Source organism: Dasypus novemcinctus, chromosome 24 (genome assembly GCF_030445035.2).
Source record: "Dasypus novemcinctus isolate mDasNov1 chromosome 24, mDasNov1.1.hap2, whole genome shotgun sequence".
Classification (NCBI taxonomy): domain Eukaryota; kingdom Metazoa; phylum Chordata; class Mammalia; order Cingulata; family Dasypodidae; genus Dasypus; species Dasypus novemcinctus.
The window spans coordinates 37,508,895-37,532,735 of NC_080696.1; the positions used below are offsets into that span (position 1 = coordinate 37,508,895).

Sequence of the window (23,841 nt, forward strand, 5' to 3'; positions counted from 1 at the left end):
TGAATGTTCATGGCCTGACCTCCCCAATCAAAAGACACCAGCTGATAGAATGGATTAAAAAAATATGAGCAATCTATATGCTGTCTACAAAAGACTCAGAGGTAAGGACACAACCAGGTTGAAAGTGAAAGGTTGGAAAAAGATATTCCATGCAAACAGTAACCAAAAAAGATCTGGAGTAGTGATATCAATATCAGGCAAAACAGAATTTAAATGCAGAACTGTTATAAGGGATGAGAAGATCATTCTGTATTAATAAATGGGGCAATACATCAAAAAGAAATAACTATACTAAATATTTATGCACCTAGCCTGGGTGCCTAAGATACATGAGGCACACACTGGCAAAACTGAAGGGAGAAATAAGTGTCTCTATGATAATAGTTGTGGACTTCAATACACCACTCTCAGTACTGGATAGAACATCTGATCAGAGAATAAATAAACAGAGAGCTTAATAATATGATAAATGAACCTGACCTAACATATCTATAGAGCATTGTACCCAAAACTGCAGGATGTATGTTCTTTTCAAGCACTCATGGATCCTTCTCCAGGATAGGCCATGTATTGGGTGACAAGACAAGACTCAATAAATTTTAAAAGATGGAAATTATGCAAAATACTTTCTCTGACCATAATATCGGAGGCTAGAAATCAATAATGGATGGGAAAAGGGGACATTAACAAATATATGGAAATTAAACAACAGTCTTAAATAATCAGTGACTGGAAGAAGAAATTGCAAGAAACTTCAGTAAATATCAGAATTTATGAGATGCAGCAAAGGCAGTGCTCAGAGGGAATTTTGTAGCCCTCAATCCTTACATTAAAAAAGAAGAAAGAGCTAAAATGGAAGATCTAACTGTGCACCTCGAGGAACTGGAAAAGAAGAGCAAACTAATCCCAAACCAAACCAAAGGAAAGAAATAAAGACCAGAGCAGAAATAAATGAAATCGAGAACAAGAAAACAGTAGAGAGAATTAACAAAACCAAAAGTTGGTTCTTTGAGATCAACAAAATTGACAAACCCTTAGCTAGACTGACAAAGAAAAAAAGAGAGATGATGCAAATAAAATCAGAAATAGGGGAGGACATTACCCCTAACCCTGCAGAAATAATAGAGCTCCTAAAACGATACTATGAATAACTGATGTCAAAAAACTAGACAGTGTAGACAAGATGGACAAATTACTGAAACACACAAACCATTTACACTGACCCTAGAAGAAATAGAAGATTTTAATAAACCAGTCACAAGTGAGGAGACTGAAACAGTCATCAAAAACCTCCCAGAGGGGATCGAGCCAAGATGATGGCAGAGTAAGGAACTCCTTCCTGGAGTCAGCTCATGGAACAGGACAATTGGTGGTCACCAAGAGCTATCTAAAGCACCTATTTGGAGGACCCAGGAGACCAGAGGAGTATCCTGCAACATCCTTGAGAGTGTGGAAGGAGGAGACTGCCCATCTGCACAGAGGAATTGTGAGTAGAGCCCTCCACACTGCGGAGGTTGGGCCCGTGGTGTGCACGCCGCCCCAGGAGCCATTCTGTGGTTGGAATTGGAAGCTCCATTTTCCCCAATAAAAACGGGAGGAAGAAATGGTGTGACACCACCTTCAGCTACTGATTAGTGAATTTGGTGGACTGAAGTAGAATCCTAGGAACAACTAAACTTTGAACCTGTCCAGGTCAGAGGGAACCCAGTGGCTGCCATTTTGACTGGCCCCAGGCACAAGGGGAAGTGGTGCTGACTGAAAATCATAGTGCTTGTAGGGACTGGCTTCTTTCCACCCAGGTTGGACTACAGATCAAGCATAAACCCCAGTCCCAACCTCTGGCAGGGAGGAAGCTAGGGGGATCTACACCAACTCTCTGGGAAGCTGTAAGCCACACCCCAGAGGCTTGTGCCCATCTTACTTCAGCAGTGCAAGCCGCCTCAGGAACTATTCCGTGGCTGGAGTTGGAAGCTCCATTTCCCATAAAGGGTGGAGGAAGAGACAGTTGTCCAATGACCTCAGCTACTGATTGGTGGACTTGGCTGGCTAAAGTATAATCTTGGAGACAGCCAGGGTCTGAGCTTGTCCAAGTGGGAAAGAATCTGGTAGCCATCATTTTGACTCCACCCCCGGCATGAGAGGAAGTCTGCCTGACTGAAATCCAGTGAAGTTGGGGACTGGCTTCTTTCTACCAAGATCAGACTGCAGCCCTAGCCTAGGCTCCAGCCCCACGTCCAGCAGAGAGGTAGCTGGCAGGACCTGCACCAGGCTCTCCAGGCAATTGGAAGTGCTTTCCACTGGCACAGGCTGAATAGTCAGACACCTGGGGCTGCATCCCCACACCCCAAGAGAATAGGAGAGGAGCTGGGTATCCTCAGCCTCTCCAGGTAACGGCAGGAGTTTTCAGCCCACACAAACAGGTTTGTTTAGTGCCTTTGAGCCCATCTCCACCTCTGTTCCCCAACAGAATAGGAGGGGTCTGGTGTTGCCTCACCCTCTCAGGGTAACTTCAGACAGTTTTGGCCTACACAAACCTGACCATTGGGCACTTTGTGGCTCCACCTCCATCCCCAAAAGGACAAGAGATGGACTGTGTTTACCCAGCCTCCCTGGGTAACTGCAGGCTCTTTTGGCCCACACAGCCTGGACTGGTGGGTACTTGTGGACCCACTGTCACCCCCCAATAGGAAAGAAGGGGGCTGGTCTTCCCACAGCCTTTTTGGGCAGTGGAAGACCTTTGGCCTGCATGGACTGGACTATTGAATGCTGTATTAGTCAGCCAAAGGGATGACTAATTGGTTGGTTTTTATAAAGGGTATTTATTTGGGGTAGGAGTTTACAGATATTAGCCCATAAAGCATAAGTTACTTCCCTCACCAAAGTCTGTTTGGAGCAAAATGGCTGCTGACGTCTATGAGTGTTCAGGCTTCCTGGATTCCTATATTCCTGGGGCTTGTGTTTTTCTGGGTTCAAGATTCCTTCCTTCCTGGTGCTGGCTTTTCTTTCCTCTAGGTGCTGACTTCCCCAGTCTTCAGCATCAAACTCTAACATCAGAAATCTCCAACTCTTCCTCACCATGCCTTTTATCTGTGAGTCCCCACCCACCAAGGGGTGGGGATGCAACGCCCTAATCATAACTCAATCATGCCCAGGTACAGATCAGATTACAAGCATAATCTAATATTTCTTTTTGGAATTCATCAATTATATCAAACTGCTACAGATGCCTATGAATCCACCCCCACCGCCAGTAGGCGGGGTCTGGTGTCTCCACAGCCTCTCTGGACAACGGTGGGTACTTTCAGCCAACAGGGACTAGACGGTCGGGTGCCTGTGGATCCAACCCCATGCATTAAGAGGATAGAAGGGGGCTGTTTCCTCAGCCTCTTCTGGCAATGGCAGGTATTCTCGGCATAAAGGGACTGAATTGTTGAGCACCCATAAAACCACCCCACCAACCAGTAGTATTGGAGGGGGCTGGTGCTTCCTCAACCTCTCCAGGTAACAGTGGGTACTTTCAGCCTATAGGCCTAAACTGTTAGCATTTGTGGTTCTGTTCCCACCTCCTAAAGGGCAGAAGGGACAGTCTCCCTCAGCCTCTTAGGGCAACTGCAGGTGTATTTGGCCCACAGAGATTAGATTGTTGGGCACTCCAGAGGACCCATTCCCATCCCCGGCAGGGAAAGGGTCTGGGGCTACTTCAGTTTACCTGAGCAACTGTGGTCATTTTGGACCCACACAGCATAGATTGCTGATCAAAACTATAGCTCTGTCCTTGCCTAAGGTAGGGGAGGAAGGAGTGTGAAGTTTCATCAGTGTCTCCGGGTGCCTACTGACAGTTTTGTTGTGCCCAACTTGGATTGTGATACCTACCCCTGACAGAGCAGAAAGGTGGGAGAAGCTTCATCTCTTCCTGGGGCAACGTGGGCAGCCTCAGCCTCCATAGCTTACAGCACCAACTACATCCTTGGCTCCGACTACACAAACAGCAAGGGAGAAAAGATAAATTCCTAAACTAAAGGGAAAACTGCACCCACAATAAATATATCTATCTATCAAGCCAAATGTGGAAATACCAACAAAAAATTACAATCCATGCCAAAAAGCAGGAAGAGATGGCCCAATTAAAGGAACAAGATAAGCCTGATGACATAAAGGAGTTGAGGCAACTAATCTTAGATGTTCAAATGAATCTTCTTAATAAATTGAATAAGATGGCTAAGGAGATTAAGGATATTAAGAAGACATTGGGGAAGTAGCTGTGGTTCAATCAGCTGGGCTCCTGCCTACCATATGGGAGGCCCTGGGTTCGCATCCTGGGGCCTACTTTTGAAGGCAGCCTTGCCCACATGCCGCGGAGTGCTGCCCAGCCCGCTAGCATCACAGAGTGCTGCCCGGCCCACAGACCAAGTGGAGAGCTGACTCAGCAAGGTGATGCAACAAAAAAAAGGGGAGACAAGTTAAAAGAAAAAAAAAGCAGAAGAGCACACAGCGAATGGACACAGAGAGCAGATAACAAGCAAGCCACGAGGAGGAGGGATAAATAAAAAATAAATACAGGGAAACGGACTTTGGCCCAGTGGTTAGGGCGTCCGTCTACCATATGGGAGGTCCGCAGTTCAAACCCCGGGCCTCCTTGACCCGTGTGGAGCTGGCCCACGTGCAGTGCTGATGTGCGCAAGGAGTGCCGTGCCACGCAAGGGTGTCCCCCGCGTGGGGGAGCCCCACGCGCAAGGAGTGCGCCCGTGAGGAAAGCCGCCCAGCGTGAAAAGAAAGAGCAGCCTGCCCAGGAATGGCGCCGCCCACACTTCCCGCGCCGCTGACGACAACAGAAGCGGACAAAGAAACAAGACGCAGCAAATAGACACCAAGAACAGACAACCAGGGGAGGGGGGTGGAATTAAATAAATAAATAAATCTTTTTTAAAATAAATAAATAAATAAATAAATACAAACATGAAAAAGAACGCACAGTAAATGGACACAGAGAGCAGACAGCAAGTAAGCTGCAAGGGCGCGAAGAATTCTTTAAAAAAACCATTGGATGAGCACAAAGAGGAATTTGAAAGCATACATAGAAGAAGAGCAGACCTTATGGGAATGAAAGGTACAATAAGTGAAATTAAAAATACACTAGAGGGCAGCGGACTTGGCCCAGTGGTTAGGGCATCTGTCTACCACATGGGAAGTCTGCAGTTCAAACCCCGGGCGTCCTTGACCTGTGTGCAGCTGGCCCATGCAGTGCTGATGCGCGCAAGGAGTGCCCTGCCACACAGGGGTGTCCCCCACGTAGGGGAGCCCAACATGCAAGGAGTGTGCCCCATAAGGAGAGCCACCCAGCACAAAATGCCCACACGGAGAGCTGACACAAGATGATGCAACAAAAAAAGAAACACAGATTCCCGTGCCACTGACAACAACAGAAGTGGACAAAGAAGAAGAGAGCAGCAAATAGATACAGAGAACAGACAACCGGGGTGGGGTGGGGAGAAATAGATAGATAGATATAGATAGATAGATAGATAGATAGATAGATAGATAGATAGATAGATAGATAGATAGATAGATAGATAGATAGATAGATGATAGATTAGATAGATAGATAAGATAGACAGACAGATAGACAGAAAGAAAGAAAAGAAAGAGAGAGAGAGAGAAAAGAAAGAAAGAGAGAGAGAGAGAGAGAAAGAAAGAAAGAATCTTAAAAAAAAAAAAAACACCAGAGGGAAGCAGATTTGGCCCAACAGTAAGGGCATCTTCCTACCACATGGGAGATCCAAGGTTCAAACCCAGGGCCTCCTGACCAGTGTGATGAACTGGCCCACACACAGTGCTGATGTGCACAAGGAGTGTGCCCTGTAAGGAGAGCTGCCCAGTGTGAAAAAAGTGCAGCCTGCCCAGGAGTGGTGCCGCACACACGGAGAGTTAACACAGCAAGATGATGCAACAAAAAAAAAGACAGATTCTGAGTGCCACTGACAAGAATACAAAAGCGGACACAGAAGAACACACAGTGAATGGACACAGCTTGGGGGGGGCAGGGAACGGGAGAGAAATTTTTTTAAAAAAATACACTATAGACATATAAAAGCAGATTTGAGGAAGCAGAAGAAAGGATCGGTGAGCTCGATGACATGGCCTCCAAAAGCAAACAAACAAAAGAACAGATGAAGTAAAGAACAGAAAAAATTGAACAAGGTCTCAGGGAACTAAATGACAGCAAGAGATGTGCAAACATACATGTCATGGGTGTCCTAGAAGGAGAAGAGAAGGGAAAAGGGACAGAAGGAATATTTGAAGAAATAATGGTAGAAAATTTCCCAACCGTATTGAAGAACGTAGATATCCATGTCCAAGAAGCACACCGTACTCCCATCTGAATAAATACAAATAGACCAACTCCAAGACACATACTCTTCAGAATGTCAAATGCCAGAGACAAAGAAAGAATTCTGAGAGCAACAAAAGGAATGCATAACATATAAGGGATATCCAATAAGATTAAGTGCCGATTTCTCATCAAAAACCATGGAGGCAAGAAGGCAATGGTATGATATATTTAAGATACTGCAGGAGAAAAACTGCCAGCAAAGAATTTTACACTCACCAAGATTATCGTTTAAAAGTGAGGGTGAGATTAGAATATTCACAGATAAACAGAAACTGCAAGCGTTTATAACAAAAAGACCAGCTTTGCAGGAAATACTGAAGGGAGTGTTATAGCCTGAAAAGACAAGATAGTAGAGAGAGGCCTGGAAGGGAGTCTAGAAATGACAACTCTATCAGTAACAGTAACTAAAAGTATCAAAAATAAAATGACAGATAAAATGCAAAGATCAAAATGGATGGAAAAAGAACTGCCTTTACAGTAATAACATTGAATTTTTTTAAAGATTTATTTGTTCTTTCTTTCTTTCTCCTCCCCCCCCCCCCAGTTGTCTGCTCTCTCTGTCCATTCGCTGTGTGTTCTTCTGTGACTGCTTCTATCCTTATCAGTGGCACCAGGAATCTGTTTCCTTTTATTGCGTCATCTTGTTGTTTCAGCTCTCCATATGTGCAGCACCATTCTTGGGCAGGCTGCACTTTCTTTCGCGCTGGATGACTATTCTTACAGGGTTGCACTCCTTGCTCGTGGGGCTCCCCTATGTGGGGGACACCCCTGCATGGCACTCCTTGCTCACATCAGCACTGCGCATGGGCCAGCTCCACACAGGTCAAAGAGACCCGGGATCTGAACCCCAGACCTCCCATGTGGTAGGTGGATGCCCTATCCATTGGGCCAAGTCTGCTTCCCGACATTGAATGTTAATGGAGTAAACTCCCCAATCAAAAGACACAGACTGGCAGAATGGATAAGAAAATATAAGTCATCTGTATGTTGTCTGCAAGAGACTCACCTTTGACACAAGGATCCCAATAAATTGCAAGTGAAAAGTTGGAAAGGTTTCCACACATGCAGTAACCAAAAAAAACGCTGGGGTAGGTATACTTATACCAAATAATATAGACTTTAAAAGCAAAACGGTTATTAGAAACAAGGAAGGATATTATATATTAATAAAAGGGATGATTCACCAGGAAGAAATAACAATCATAAATATATATGCACCTAACCAGATTGCCCCAAGATATATGAAGCAAACACTGGCAAAACTAATGGGTGAAATAGACCTCTCTAAAATAATAGTTCGAGACTTCAGTACCCCACTCTCAGCATTGGATTGAACATCTAGGCAGATGATCAATAAAGGAACAGAGAGTTTGAATAATATGATAAATGGACTAAACCTAATAGACATATACAGAACATTGCACCCCGAAACAGCAGAAAATACATTCTTTTCAAGTGCTCATGAGTCTTTCTCCAGGTTAGACCCTATGTTGGGTCACAAAGCAGATCTCAGTAAATTCAACAAAATGGAAATTATACAAAGCACTTTCTCTGATCAAAGTGGAATCAAGTTGGAAATCAAGCAGCAAATAAAAGGAAAATTCTAATATATATGGAGTTTAAACAATACAGTCTTAAATAATCAGTGGATGAAAGAAGAAATTTCAGGAGAAATCAATAAATATCTGGCAAGCGGATTTGGTCCAGTGGTTAGGGCATCCGTCTACCACATGGGAGGTCCACAGTTCAAACCCCGGGCCTCCTTGACCCATGTGGAGCTGGCCCATGCGCAGTGCTGATGCGCACAAGGAGTGCCATGCCACACAGGGGTGTCCCTGCATAGGGGAGCCCCATGCACAAAGAGTGCGCCCCATAAGGAGAGCCACCCAGCACGAAAGAAAGTTCAGCCTGCCCAGGAATGGCTCTGCACACACGGAGAGCTAACACAACAAGATGATGCAACAAAAAGAAACAGATTCCTGTGCCACTGACAACAACAGAAGCAGACAAAAAGGAACACACAGCAGATAGACACAGAGAACAGACAACTGGGGCAGGCGGGCGGGGGGTGGGGAAGGGGAGAGAAATAAAATAAATCTTTTTTAAAAATAAATAAATATCTTGAGAGGAATGACAATGAGAATACAGCATATCAGAACCTATGGGATGCTGCAAGGCAGTGTTGAGAGGAAAATTTATAGCCCTCAGTGCTCACAGTAAAAAAGAAAGAAGAGCTAAAATCAATGACCTAACTACACTGCTGGAGAGACTAGAAAAAGAACAGCAAACTAGTCCCAAAGCAAGTAGAAGGAATGAAATAACAAAGATCAGAGCAGAAATCAATGAAATTAAGAACAAAAAAAAAAAAGAGAAAATTAACAAAACCAAAAGTTGGTTATTTGAGAACATTAACAAAATCGACAAACCCTTAGCTAGACTGACTAAGAAAAAAAGATGTAAATAAATGAAATAAAAAATGAAAAGGGGAACCTTACTACTGACACCACAGAAATAAGAGATCATAAGATGATACTATGACCAACTTTATGCTAAAAATCTAGACAATGTAGATGAAATGGAAAAATTCCTAGGAATGTACAAACAACCTACACTGATGCTAGAAGAAATAGAAGACCTCAACAAACCAATCACAAGTAAAGAGATTGAAACAGTCATCAAACGGCTCCCCAAAATGAAAAGCCCAGGACCAGATGGTTTCACAGGTGAGTTCTACTAAGCAGTCAAAGAAGATTTAATACCTATCTTCTTTTTTTTTTAAGATTTATTTTTCATTTATTTCTCTCCCTTTCCCTCCCTCCCCCATTGCCTGCTCTCTTTGTCCATTCACTGTGTGTTCTTCTGTGTTCGCTTGCATTCTTTTCAGCGGCACCAGGAATCTCTGTCTCTTTTTGTTGTGTCATCTTGCTACATCACCTCTCCATGTGTACAGTGCCACTCCTGGCAGGCTGCACTCTTTTTGTGCAGGGCAGCTTTCCTTACAGGGCACACTCCTTGCACATGGGGCTCCCCTACATGGGAGACACCCCTGTGTGGCATGGCACTCCTTGTGCGCATCAGCACTGCGCTTGGGCCAGCTCACTACACAGGTCAGGAGGCCCTGGGTTTGAACCCTGGACCTCCCATATGGTAGGCAGATGCTCTATCAGTTGAGGCAAATCCGCTTCCCTTAATACCATTCGTACTCAAACTCTTCCAAAAAATCGAACAAGAAGGAACACTACCAAACTCATTCTATGAAGCTGATATTGCCCTAGTACCAAAGCCAGATGAAGATACTACAAAAAAAGAAAATTACAGACCCATTTCTCTAATGAATCCAGATACAAAAATCCTCAATAAAATACTTGCTAATCGAATCCAACAACACATTAAAAGAATCGTGGTCAGGTTGGTTTTATACCATGCATTTTTGGGTGGTTCAACACAAGAAAATCAGCATAATATACCACATTAATAAATCAAAGAAGAAAAATCACATGATATTATCAATTGATGCAGAAAAGGCATTTGACAAAACAGCATCCTTTCTTGATAAAAATACTACAAAAAATAGGAATCGAAGGAAATTTTCTCAACATGATAAAAGCCATATATGAAAAACCCACAGCTAACATTGTACTCAATGGTGAAAGACTAAAAGCTTTCCTGTTGAGATCAAGGACAAGACAAGGATGCCCACTGTCACCACTGTTGTTCAATATAGTGCTAGAAGTTCTAGCTAGAGCATTCAGGCAAGAAAAAGAAATAAAAGGCATCCAAATTGGAAAGGAAGAATTAAAACTTTCACTGTTCACAGATGATATGATTGTATATCTAGAAAATCCCAAAAAAATCTACACCAAAGCTGCTAGAGCTAATAAATGATTTCAGTAGAGTGTCAGGATACAAAATCAATATGCAAAAATCAGTGGTCTTTCTATACACTAATGCACAATCTGAGGAGGAAGTCGGGGGGAAAATTCCATTTATAATAGCAACAAAAAGAATCAAATATTTAGGAATAAACTTAGCCAAGGATGCAAAGCACTTGTATTCAGAAAACTAACACATTGCTAAAAGAAATCAAAAAAGATCTAAATAATTGGAAGAACATTCCATGCTCATGGATTGGAAGACTAAATATCATTAAGATGTCAATTCTACCCAAATTGATATACAGATTCAATGCAATCCCAATAAAAATTCTACCAGCATTTTTTAAGCAAATGGAAAACACAGTTATCAAAATTATCTGGAAGGGTAAGAGGCCCCAAATAGCCAGAAACATCTTAAAAAGGAAAAGTGAAGTTGGAGGACTCTCACTTCTAGACTTTAAATCATATTACCTAGCTACAGTGGTAAAAACAGCATGGTACTGGCTTAAAGACAGACACATAGACCAATGGAACCAAATTGATGGTTTAGAAACAGACCTTCACATCTATGGGCAACTGATTTTTGACAAGCCTGTTAAGCCCTCCCACCTGGGGCAGAACAGTTTATTCAACAAATGCTGTTGGGAGAACTAGATATCCATAGCCAAAAAAAAAAGAAAAAAGACCCCTATCTCACACTTTATACAAAAATTAACTCAAAATGGATCAAAGACATAAATATAAAAGGAAGTACAATAAAGCTCTTAGAAGGAAATGTATGGAAACATCTTCAAGACTGGTGGTAGGTGGTGGATTCTTAAACCTTACACCAAAAGCACGAACAACAAAAGAAAACATGGATAAATGGGATCTCCTCAAACTTAAACACTTCTCTGATTTAAAAGACTTCATCAAGAAGGTGAAAAGGCAGCCCAGTCGATGGGAGAAAATATTTGGAATCCACTTACCCGATAAGGGTTTGATTTCCGTTCTATATAAAGAGATCACATAGTTCAACAATAAAGGAGCAAGCAATCCAATTAAACATTTCCCCAAAGAAGAAATACAAATGACCAAAAAACACATGAAAAAATGTTCCATAACACTAGCTCTTAGGGAAATGCAAATTAAAACAATAATGAGATAATCATCTAACACAACATGGAATGGCCATTATTAAACAACAGACAACAGTAAGTGCTGGAGAGGATGTGGAGAAATAGGAACACTCCTTCACTGTTGGTGGGAGTGTAAACGGTGCACCCTCTGGGGAAGACAGTTTGGCAGTTCCTCAGGAAGCTAAATATAGAACTGCCATACAATCCAGCAATTCCTCTACGAGGAGTATATCCAGAAGAATTAAAAACTATGACATGAACAGACATCTGCACACCATTGTTCATAGCGGCATTGTTCATAATTGCCAAAAGATGGAAACAACCCAAGTGTCCATCCACCAATAAATGGATAAGCAAAATGCGGTTTATACATACGATGGAATACTATGCTGCAGTAAAAAGAAATGAAATTGGGACATATGTGATAACATGGATGAGTCTTGAAGACATACTAAATGAAGGAAGCCAGACACAAAGGGCAAATATTGCATGGTCTCATTAATATGAACTAGATACAAATAATAAACACATGGAATTAAAGCCTAGAATATAGGTTATTAGGAGATAAGAGGAGGGTTGAGAAGAACTATGGATGCTTCATGTATGTAGAAGTTTTAATTAATTTGACTGTGAAATGTGGGGATGGATAGAGTTGATAGTAACACATTATAGGTAGTAGCAAGAGGTTTATAAATGGGATTGTGGCTGTAAAAAGTAGTCTGGGGAAGTAAATGTCGATAGAAAGAAAGCTAAAGAATAATTTAGGGACTGAATAACACAGTGAACCCAGAGGCGGTTGAGAATTGTGGTTGAGGTTACAGGTGCAAGAGAGATCTTCTATGAGCTGGAGCAGATGTGCATCACTGTGGCAGGGTGATGGAGTATGGACAGGCATGGGAGGACTACAATTGTTGTGACCTATAGACTGTGATTGGCAGCAGTGCTGTGATGTTCTTGCATCAATGCCGAAGCTGTGCTGTGTTGATAATGGAGGTGGATGGAGGGCATTGTGCCAGGTGTATGCTATGGACCATGGTTGGTGGTCTGGTGATGTTGTCTTACAGTCTGTGACAGGTGTTCCACCGTGGTGTGGAGTTGTGTGGGAGATCTACACATCTGTATGATTGTTTTGCAGGTTCATAATATCTGTAACAAAAATACATTTTTTTAAAAAATAGTATGGGTTGGGGGAAAATACACCAAATGTAAGTTAAGGACTATATTTGGTAGTAATATTTTGACGATGCTCTTACATAGTTTGTAACAAATGTTTCACAACAATACAGTTGGTCGAGGGGTGATGTCTGAGACCCCTGTGTGGTGTTGTGTATGTTTATTTTTTAAGTTCACAGTCTTTGCTGTGCACTTGTTTGTGCATGTTTGTGTGTAAATGATGTACTTCAATAAAAATTAAAAATTAAAATAAAAAAAAAAATCTTCCCAAAGATGAAAAGCCTAGGACCAGGTGGCTTCTCAAGTGAATTCTACCAGTCATTCAAAGATGATCTAATACCGATCTTCCTTAAGCTTTTCATGAAAATTGAACAGGAAGGAACACCACCAAACTCATTCTATGAAGCCAACATCAACCTAATATCAAAACCAGATAAAGATCTATGAAAAGAGGAAATGACACCTCTAATGAATGTAGGTGCAAAAATACTTGCAAACCAAATCCAAAAGCACATTAAAAGAATTATACACCATAATCAAGTGGTTTTTATCCCAGGTATGCAAAGGTGATTCAACATAAGAAAATCAATTAGTGTAATAAACCACATTAATAAATTGAAGGAGAAAAATCACATGATCCTCTCCATTGATGCAGAAAAGGCATTTAACAAAATGCAGCATTCTTTATTCATAATAACATTCCAGAAAATAGTAATAGAAGGAAATTTTCTCAATATGGTAAAGTGAATGTATGAAAAGTCAGCAGCTCACATTGTACTCAAAGGTAAAAGACTGAAAGCTTTCCCACTAAGATCAGGAATAAAACAAGGATGCCCACTGTCACCACTGTTATTCACTATTGTGCTAGAAGTTCTTGCTAGACCAGTTAGGGTAAAGAAATAAGGCACCCAAACAGGAAAGAAAGAAGTAAAACTTTTGGAATTCGCTCATGTTATGATCCTTTATGTAGAAAATCCTGAAAAATCCACAATAAAACTACTAGAACTAATAGAAGAGTTCAGCAAAATGGCAGGATACAAGGTTAATACACAAAAATCATGAGTACTGATAAGCAGTCTGAGGAGTAAATCAGAAAAAAAAATTCATTTATAATAGCAACTATAACAATCAAATATTTGGGAATAAACTTAACCAAGGACCTGTATTCAGAAAACTATAAAACATTACTAAAAGAAATTGAAGATTTAAGTAAATGGAAAGACATTCAGTGTTCATGGACTGGAAGACTAAGATGTCATTTTTACCCAAACTGATTTATCCCAATAAATGCAATCCCAATAAAAATCCCAACAGCCATTTTTGCAGAAATGGAAAAACTAATTAAACTTATTTGGAAAGATAAGGGGCACTGAATAGCCAAAAATGTTTTTTAAAAAAGAATGAAGTTGTAGGACTCTAACTTCTTGACTTTAAAGCATATTACTTAGTTACTGTGGTGGGGGGAAAAAAAAACCCAGCACGGTACTGGCATGAAAAACGACCAATGAAACCAAACATCATGGTCAATTGACTTTTGACAAGACTGTTAAAGCCACCCAGCTGCGCCACAACAATCTACTCAGCAGATGGTTTTGGGAGAACTAAATATCCATAGCCAAAAGAAAGAAAGGAGGACCCCTATCTCACACCTTATACAATGCATCAAGGTCCTAAACAACAGCAACAACCATAAAACTCCTAGAAAAAAATGTATGAAAACATTTTCAAGATCTTTTGGTGGGTGGTAGCTTCCTAAACCTTACACCTAAAACACAATCTACAGAAGAAAAAAAAGATAAATGGAACCTCCTCAACATTACACACATTTGTTCTTCGAAAGTATTCCTAATTAGGTTAATTGTAAAAGTATGGAAATGAATAGAGTTGAGAGTAACATAATGACTATAATTAACAATGCTTGTTTATAAATGTGGTTGTGGCTGAAAAGGAGTAGTATGTGGCAATAAATGTCAGTTGAAACTAGAGAATAATTTATAGTATGTATAACAGTGATTTCGAGGGTGGATGAAGATTGTGGTTAACTGTATAAATATAAGAATGTTCTTTTACAAAGTGCTAAGTATATGGTGATACACAGGAAAATTACAACTAATATAACTTATGGATAATAGTTTACAGTAATACTGTAATATTTTACAGCAATGAGAAGAAGACTTTTTTTCAGTACTAAAGAAAAACACAGAGTGTAATGGGGTATGGGGTTTTTTCTTTTCAAGTAATGAAAACATTCTAAAATCTGTGATGAAAATGAGAGCCATGGAGTGTACACTATGAATGGATTTTACAAAGCATGGGAATGTATAACACAGAGAATCTAGTGGTAGAGGATGGACTGTGGTTAACTGGAAAAATCCCTTGCACTAGGCAGCCACTTAACTGCTCTCCCAGTGTTCTCTGAGAGGGCTCAGTGAGCTGCCTTCTTGATGCAAGGCTTGTTCTGGGATGGTAAGTCCTTCAGTCCACTGTGAGACAGATTGGACCAGATATACATGCTGCCAGTATGTTCATAAGTGTTATTCTGCTCCCTCTGGAACAGCTACCAGGGATCCATACTGGGAGTGTGGGCCACCTCCATGCATATCCATTGGGGGGTTGGGAAAAAATTCTTCCACTTTTAAGTAGACTTTTTCTTGATTCATTGCTCACCCTGTTCTGCAGTCCTTTGACTGTGTTCTAGAGTTTTAAGAAAGATGATTCTGCTAGTTCGTGCTGGTTATTCAAAGATTCTTTTGAGGGACAGAGCCCTGAAGCTTCTCACTCTGCCATCTCTATACCCCAGTGATTTTTTTTTCTAAGAGTACTAATATTTGCAGTGCTATACTGACCCAATTTTAGGTAAATAAATCATTTCATAGATGCAGAAATAAAATGACCTTTCCTTGTAACTCAATAATAATACTGTCCTTCAAATATGATGATGATCCTATTAACTGATAGTAGGCTACAAAATTTTAAGTAGGTTTTCCAGATATTGGTGTTTCTAATGAATGTGTTTCTAAATTACCTGGTTTATTTCTGCAGCCACTGTAAATGATTTCCATTCATTTGCCAATTGGCTACTATGTGTACCCTTTTGACTGTGAAACAAACCCAAATGTATTGACCCAAAAAAGAAAGAACCTAACATCTGCCCATGCTCACAGTTACTAGGTGTTCTAAGCAATTGAGAAAACCCACCTCATAAATCAATAGTAGCATCATTTTTAAAAGTAATGTATTTATAAAGTATATAAAAATATAAATATGTACTATATGGAATATATCATAATATGTAAGATGCTATGAAACTTTACTGTATTTTCTGTATGTGTGGCATATATACTAGACCACAAACACCATTCTATGTTGGGGAATTTTATTACCTACAATAAAGGAGATTTTAAACCTGGGAGTGATGGGGTGGTATTTCAATAACTACTTTCACAATTTTTTTTAACTTTTTTGTTTTTTAGATAATGAGCTTCAGTCCCCAAGATCTGCGAAGACGTTTGTGGGTTATTTTTCCAGGAGAAGAAGGTTTAGATTATGGAGGTGTAGCAAGGTAGTGATAAAATAAATACTCAGAATTTAGTTCCTTTCTTCCAAAGATTTCATTACACTTTGCTTGCAAGTATTATTTTCTCAATCTTATGTTTCAGGAAAAGGAAATGTAGCAAATTATTATACCTTTATTATGCAGCAGCCTCAGAATTTCAACAAACATTAATTGAACATCTTTTCTCTGAAGTACTATTACTTGATTTCACTCACATAACTCATTTAATCCTTAGGATAACTCTGTTAGTTAGAATTTTATAGGAATGGAGAGATTTAGAGACTCATCTGAGGCAAATAACTAAATTATGGAGACTGAATGCAGGTTTTCACCATGTAACCCTAAATCAGTGTTCAGTTCAGTCTACCACCTAATGTCCGTTGCACAGAGCATACAAAATCCTTTAGTGATCAGGTCATCATCTCCCCATCCTCCACCCCTGCCATCACAGATACAAAGAATAGTTGCTTCCCTTCCAATTTAGATGAGTATCATCTGTGATAAATATATAGAAAAGAAGTTTATATAAAATAGGAGTTGAAAGCCTTAATTCTACTTTCTTCATATTGGAGTGTCTAATCAAATCCTAGAAGATAGACTCAAGCAAGAAATACGTATTTCCATTTCATGTCATGCTATACCATATTGTGTCATGTTAAAAATGTGCATAGCATTGGCAGTGTGGAAAGGCAGGAACTTTGGAGTCAAGATTGGATCTGAATTCATTTCTGCACTCAGTAGTTTGACTGTGGCAAATTTCTTTACATGTAATATAAAAATAGTAATATCTACCTTCCTAGGATTTTTATGAAGATTAGAAATTTACTATGACCTGGCTCAGGGACTGAGTGTGTATGTGCTCACTAAGTGATGGCTACATTTACTATTACTTCTTATTTATATTATTGTGTGACAGTCAAAAAAAAAAAATCTTTCAAAATGTATGAAATAATCACAGTAAATAGTAAACATTTAATTTTGTGCAAGTTAAAGATCATTCAGATGGAGAACAATCATTCATTCTTAATCAGTAAATCAACTAGCAATATTGAAGTATATGCAACTTTATCACCAGGGCCAGAGACTAATAGGAAAAGAGATTTATTACGCAAGCTGACACCGCATGTATTGCCCCAGATCTGCTCTGCTCCTGTTCCACAAGACTTAACCCATATAACATTTTTAGTAATCATAATCTAACATTTTATTGGTTGGTATTTTTACAACATTTCAATTAGAGCTTCTCAGACCATTTGTTTTTTTGTTTGTATGTTTTTTTTGTTTGTTTTTCTTTTTGTCCTGGGGCCAGAGAATGAACCCAGGACCTTGTATGTGGGAAGCTGGCCCTCAATTACTGAGCCACATTGGCTTCCCTGAGTTGGTTTTTTCGTTTGTTTTGCTTGTTGTTTATTTTTGGCTCTCAACTGCTTGAACCACATCCATTCCCAAAAAATTGTTTTTAGTGAATCAAAGGCTTGAATTAAGGGCTTTACTGCCTTTATGAAATCTGAAGGATTTTCATATTCCTATAAGCTATAGGGAGCAGTGGCACTTGGTGAGGATCACTATAAGACTTAGTAAGAGATGGAATAATATTAGACTCATTTCAGTTCTTCTAATCATGTAGCTCAATAGTAAATCTTAGTATTTCATCAATTCTGAGACTAACATTTTCATGTTTTAACATCCCTGAAATTGGGATGTGTCTTAGAACCATAATTGGAAACATTTTTTTTAGTGGTTCAACAAATAACGGTGCCTTCAAAGTTCTTGATTCTTTGAAATATAATAAGCAGTATTGTAATAGCAAAAAGGGATGCTGATGCAAGTATCAGAACTCTGTTGGCCTTTTTTTTTTTTTTTAAAGATTTATTTATTTATTTTTAATTCCCCCCTCCCCCAGTTGTCTGTTCTCTGTGTCTATTTGCTGCATCTTGTTTCTTTGTCCGCTTCTGGTGTCGTCAGCGGCCCGGGAAGTGTGGGCGGTGCCATTCCTGGGCAGGCTGCACTTTCTTTCACGCTGGGCGGCTCTCCTTACAGGCGCACTCCTTGCGCGTGGGGCTGCCCTACGCGGGGACACCCGTGTGACACGGTACTCCTTGCACACATCAGCACTGCACATGGGCCAGCTGCACACGGGTCAAGGAGGCCCGGGGTTTGAACCGCGGACCTCCCGTGTGGTAGACGGATGCCGTAACCACTGGGCCAAGTCCGTTTCCCTCTGTTGGCCTTTATAAAGGGTATTTATTTAGGGTAGAAGCTTACAGGCACAAGGCCCTAAAGAGTCCAAGGTACCATAAGAGGTACTTTCTCACCCAAAGGCTGTTGCTACATATTGATGCAAGATAGCAGGTGATGTCTGCGAGGGTTCAACCTGCCTTCTTCCTCTTAAGGCTCCATGGTTCCAGCTTCTTCCAGTCTCAGCTGTAGGCTGGCATAAGGCTTGTCTCTCCGGAGCTCGTTTCTTTCCAGGCTCAGCCACTGTGGTCACAAAGTCACCTGTAAACTGTCAAGCTCAGCTCTCTTCCTGGGGCCTCTGCCATGTCTAATGAGCTGTCTTTCTTTCTTTGTGTTGTTCTTCTATATGCGTATGTCTTCTTCTATGTGTGTGTGTCTACTTCCATGTTAGAGTCTGTTTTTATCAGCCCAAGGGGCTGGGACTCAGTGCTCAGTCACACTTTAATGAAGTGGTTGAATCAAGGCCCTAATCATAACATAATTTAATCAGACATCTCACCTGAATCTAATGCAATCAAAGGGTTAGCACACCCAGAGGAACCAGACCAGTTTGCAAACTTAATCAGTATTTCTTTTTGGAATTCATAAATAATATCAAACTGGGCGGTGGACTTTGCCCACTGGTTAGGGCATCTGTCTACCACATGAGAGGTCCACGGTTCAAACCCCGGGTCTCCTTGACCCGTGTGGAGCTGGCCCATGTGCAGTACTGATGCGCACAAGGAGTACTGTGTCACACGGGTGTCCCCGCATAGGGGAGCCCCACGCGCATGGAGTGCGCCCCATAAGGAGAGCCGCCCAGCGTGAAAGAGAGTGCAGCCTGCCTAGGAATGGTGCCGCACACACAGAGAGCTGACACAACAAGAAGACGCAACAAAAAGAAACAGATTCCCATGCCACTGACAACAGAAGCAGACAAAGAAGATGCAGCAAATAGATACAGAGAACAGACAACTGGGGTGGGGGGAGGAAGGGGAAAGAAATAAATAATCTTTTAAAAATATGTATAAAACATAGATTAAAAAATAATATCAAACTACCACATGTATATAAATGCAAGTTCAAAGAGAAGTAATAAAAATCATAAACGGGAAACCAGAAGTACTGTGCCAGAGATGGATGCAGCGGGGAGGTTGGCTAACCTTCACCTGTACGGAGCCCTCACTCACTCAGGTGGGAAGCCAGGAAAGCATGAATGGAAAGCATGAAGACAGTAAAGCATGAATGGAAGAGTGGATTATTTGGTCACTCAGAAAGAGATCTTATCAGAGGACCTTCAGAGCTGGGCTTCAACATCGTTAGTGGGACAGATTGGCAGTATGTCTCCAATGACAGTAGCATCTACATCAGTCACATCAAAGACTATGGGGTGATAAGATCCTCTCAGTGAATGGCCAAGACCTAAGGAATCTGCTGCACCAGGATGCTGTAGACCTTTTTCGTAATGCAGGCCATGCTGTATCCCTGCGAGTGCAGCACAGGTTACAGGTACAGAATGGACCTGTAGGATGCCAAGGTGAAGGGGAGCCAAGTGGCATTCCATAGCCATGGTGCTGATGTCAGTGTTTGCCCTCGCTGTGGTAGCAGCCTGGACCTTCCTGGGATACCGACAACTTTGACAAGCTTGCTTTCCTCCAGTGCCCCTGACAAAGTTATATTTCTTTCTTTGCCATTCTCCCATATCTTTCCCTTTCTCTACATAGTCAACCCATGGTTTAAAGTGACTGATACCCAGACCCTTGTTGTTCAATATCCACTGGATATCCTCATATTCTAATGGAGAGTAAAGGTATTGTTTGAAGGAAAGCTAAGAAAAGACTTGTTGAGAACAAATGAAGAATTATATATTTTACTAGGACCACCAATAGAAATTCAGCTACCACCCAGAGAGAGAAAGGTCCAGCCTTCTCATCACCATGGCTGATACCTTTTTTCTTAGCTGTCACACCTCACAAATCAGTTGCATTAGATGAAAGGAAAAGAGGATTTTTCTTTCTAGTGATCTTTCTTGGGATGTTTTTGTGGCCTTTTGAAATTTTTTTCAACTGCACAACTGGGTATAGAGCTGAACTTTACCAACCTTTGGGCTACGTAACTTGAGTGACCTTTTTGATCCTGTTAAGTGATTTGCTAAAATGACTATGGTCAAGGTGATGGCACCAAACCAACCCAGCAGAAAACTCTAAAAAGAAAAAAACAAACAAAAAAAAACACGGTTCCTCTAAGGTGGCATTTCAACCCTCACAGGTTACCTACTAGTATTTTTTATTTCTAGTAACAGGCAGAACCTGAGAAGGGACTGCCTTCCTGGCAGGATGGGCATGAAAACAGCTCTGCTTTTCATTAAGCTAAAAGGGTCTAGATTGCTAGTTTTTCTTGAAAGGCTTTAAACACTGGTTAGGGCTTTTAATTAATGAACAGTTTTCAGGGAAGGTAGAAAAAATTATGTTTTAAGGAATAGAGGAGTTTGGTGGGTGTTTCATAGGGAAGGCATGGGAGAAGGAGGAGTTGGGTAGAAGGATGCTAGGGACTAGGAAATACTAAGGATATTACTGAGATGGGAACCATCCTGCTCATGTGGTATATTCTTCAAATATACTGGCAGACTGTAGGCCTTATGTAATCTTGACAGGAAGATTACTAGGACTTTCCCTCAGGCAGTCAACTGTATACAATTTTTAACATAGAGGATCTAGCAATTTTACAAAGGTTGATTCGAAATCCATTTTGTCAAGGAACCTTATGAAGAAGTAAAAAAATGGCCTTTATCTTACAAAATGTTCAACATCATTAGCCATATAGGTAGTGCAGTATTTATATTGCAAACAGCAAAAGAAAAGAGTTACTTAGAATTAGGGCAGTTGAGAAATTCCATGGAGGAAGGGAGGAGCTGTCAGCTTAGTTAAGAGAACTCATGAACAGGGGCAAAGTTAAAAGTATAGTAAGTCAAATTGCAGTTAATAATTTTTAAAAAATGATACTGTGAAGAACACAATACAGCCACAAAGATATACAGACAATCATCAAATTTCTTTTTTAGAAATTCAGAAAAAGCTGTCAGTGTGGCATCAGGCTGCAGTAGAAAAGGAATGTTTTTGAAAATGAAGTTCTCAGTACATCCTTGCCTCTGGGTCAAAAATTGGGTTAGGGAGAAACTTGCTTTAAACAATCCTGACATAAAGGATTTCCTTTAGACTTAAACTTTTCAGTAACTTTGGAACTCATGTAGACAACTGCACTCATTGTCAGTTCCACAGAGAAACACAATATCCCATTTCTTACCTCAACTAGCTGCACTGTGGAAGCATAACCTCTGGTGCCTTCCCTGTATCTTGAAGCATGTGCAGTATCTTCTGCAGTGGGCCTGCTCACCTCCCAAGAGTCACCTCAGAGTTTGGACATTAGCTCCTGAGAGGACTTTGAAGTGAAGCAAATGGCAAGCAGAAAGGAACGCTATTTAGTTTCTGTGTGTATGTTAATAAAAACACTTATCAAAAAAAAAAAAAAAAAGCAATAAGCAATTAGAAAAATATCACCAGCCAAAGAGTATAGATTCCTGGGAACTGTGTAGCATTGCTCTTTGATTTGTAGCATGTTCACTTACATGATTTTTTAACCCTAAGTTTTTTTCTTTTGATTTCAGAGAATGGTTCTTTCTTTTATCACATGAGGTGTTGAACCCAATGTATTGCCTGTTTGAATATGCAGGGAAGGATAACTACTGCTTACAGATAAACCCCGCTTCTTACATCAATCCAGATCACCTGAAATATTTTCGTTTTATTGGCAGGTTTATTGCTATGGTAAGTGCTGGTAGAGACCTGTATGTTTGTTTACATTGCTAATTCAGCAATGCTAAACATTGTTTCTTTAAATTTCTCCTTTGAAATTTTCTCAAAACTAAGGCATTTCTGAGATTGAATTTATTATATCTGCTGTTTTCCTAGAAGTATGACATAGTAGGTTATATGATGGGGGCTTTTTTAATGTAGAACTCATTTAACATTTTGACATAAAATAGCTGTTGTATAATAATGATCTTAACAGGTATTGTTTTCTTTTTGTACAGGCTCTGTTCCATGGGAAATTCATAGACACTGGTTTTTCTTTGCCATTCTATAAGCGTATCTTGAACAAACCAGTTGGACTCAAGGATTTAGAATCTATTGATCCAGAATTTTACAATTCTCTCATCTGGGTTAAGTAAGTTTCTGTTCCCATTTTATTTCTCAAAATACAGTCGTGTGTTTTCATTATGGTATTTGTAACATATCCAAATTGTAAGCATGTAATTGGTTTATTGAAATTAAATGATCTGTACATCAAACTTGTCTCATTACTCTATGACAAATCTTACAGAAATATACCTACAATCTTAGGCAAAAATATGACATTAGAGCATAATCTCCCAGTTTCCTTAGTTTGATATTAAAGCTTAATATTAGTTATTTAAGATCTTAGGCCTTTAGTTAAACACTTTTAAATCATTGAATTGGTGGATTTAACAGTATTAATTTCATTTGTGCAGAGAAAATAACATTGAAGAATGTGGTTTGGAAATGTACTTCTCAGTCGATAAGGAAATTCTAGGTGAAATTAAGAGTCATGATTTGAAACCCAATGGTGGCAATATTCTTGTAACAGAAAAAAATAAAGAAGAATATATCAGGTGAGAGAGAACACTCCTTTTGATATAGTTTAGTCAATCGGTTGAACCATGGTATGTTTCTAATTGCCTGGTAATACTATTTGATAATATTTCAAAAATGTTTGCCTTTGTATTAGTCATTATAGGAACTGACCATATATTATTGTACTAGTCATTGTTCTCCAGAGAAACAGAACGAATCGGATGGACACACACACACAGATTTTTTTTTTAATAAAGAATTGGTTCACGTGACCATGGAAGCTTCAAGCTGGAAACTTTGATAAAGGTGGTATTGAAGTCTTAAATTCAAATTCCCCAAAGAAAGGTGGATGGCAAGAAATTCCAACAAGAGTCCGTGTTTAAGTTAAGGTAAAAGGGAAGCGGTTGTGGCTTAACTGATAAAGCATCCGCCAACCATATGGAGGGTCCAGGGTTCGATACCCAGGACCTCCTGGCCCATGTGGTGAGCTGGCCCACGTGCAATGCTGCCGCGCACAGGGAGTGCTGTGCCATGCAAGAGTGTCCCCTGTATGGGGGTGCCCCACACTTAAGGAGAGCCACCCCGCACAAAAAAAGGGCAGCCCTGCCCGGGAGTGGCGCCACACACATAGAGAGCTGACACAGCAAGATGATGCAACAAAAAAAAGTGACAGTTTCCCGGTGCCGCATGACAAGAATGCAGGTGGACACAGAAGAAGCACAGTGAATGGACACAGAGAGCAGAACTGGAGAGAAATAAATAAAGTAAATCTTTAAAAAAAAAAAAGTTACACAGAAATTCTTCTGATCTCTATAGCCCTCAGTTCTGGCTTTAAGACCTTCAGCTGATTTAATGAGGA

At 40.4% G+C, this 23,841-nt stretch overlaps 1 protein-coding gene across 2 annotated transcripts in view; it reads left to right on the forward strand.

Annotated features, from left to right (window-relative positions):
• The window catches only part of ITCH (itchy E3 ubiquitin protein ligase), a 184,379-nt gene that overhangs the window by 128,717 nt on the left and 31,821 nt on the right, over positions 1-23,841 (forward strand). For both annotated transcript variants that reach the window (XM_004454806.4, XM_004454807.5), the window contains exons 17-20: positions 16,031-16,119; positions 21,995-22,154; positions 22,421-22,554; positions 22,880-23,020. In XM_004454806.4, the coding sequence (XP_004454863.1) occupies positions 16,031-16,119; positions 21,995-22,154; positions 22,421-22,554; positions 22,880-23,020 (524 nt within the window). The remainder of the gene's footprint in view (positions 1-16,030; positions 16,120-21,994; positions 22,155-22,420; positions 22,555-22,879; positions 23,021-23,841) is intronic.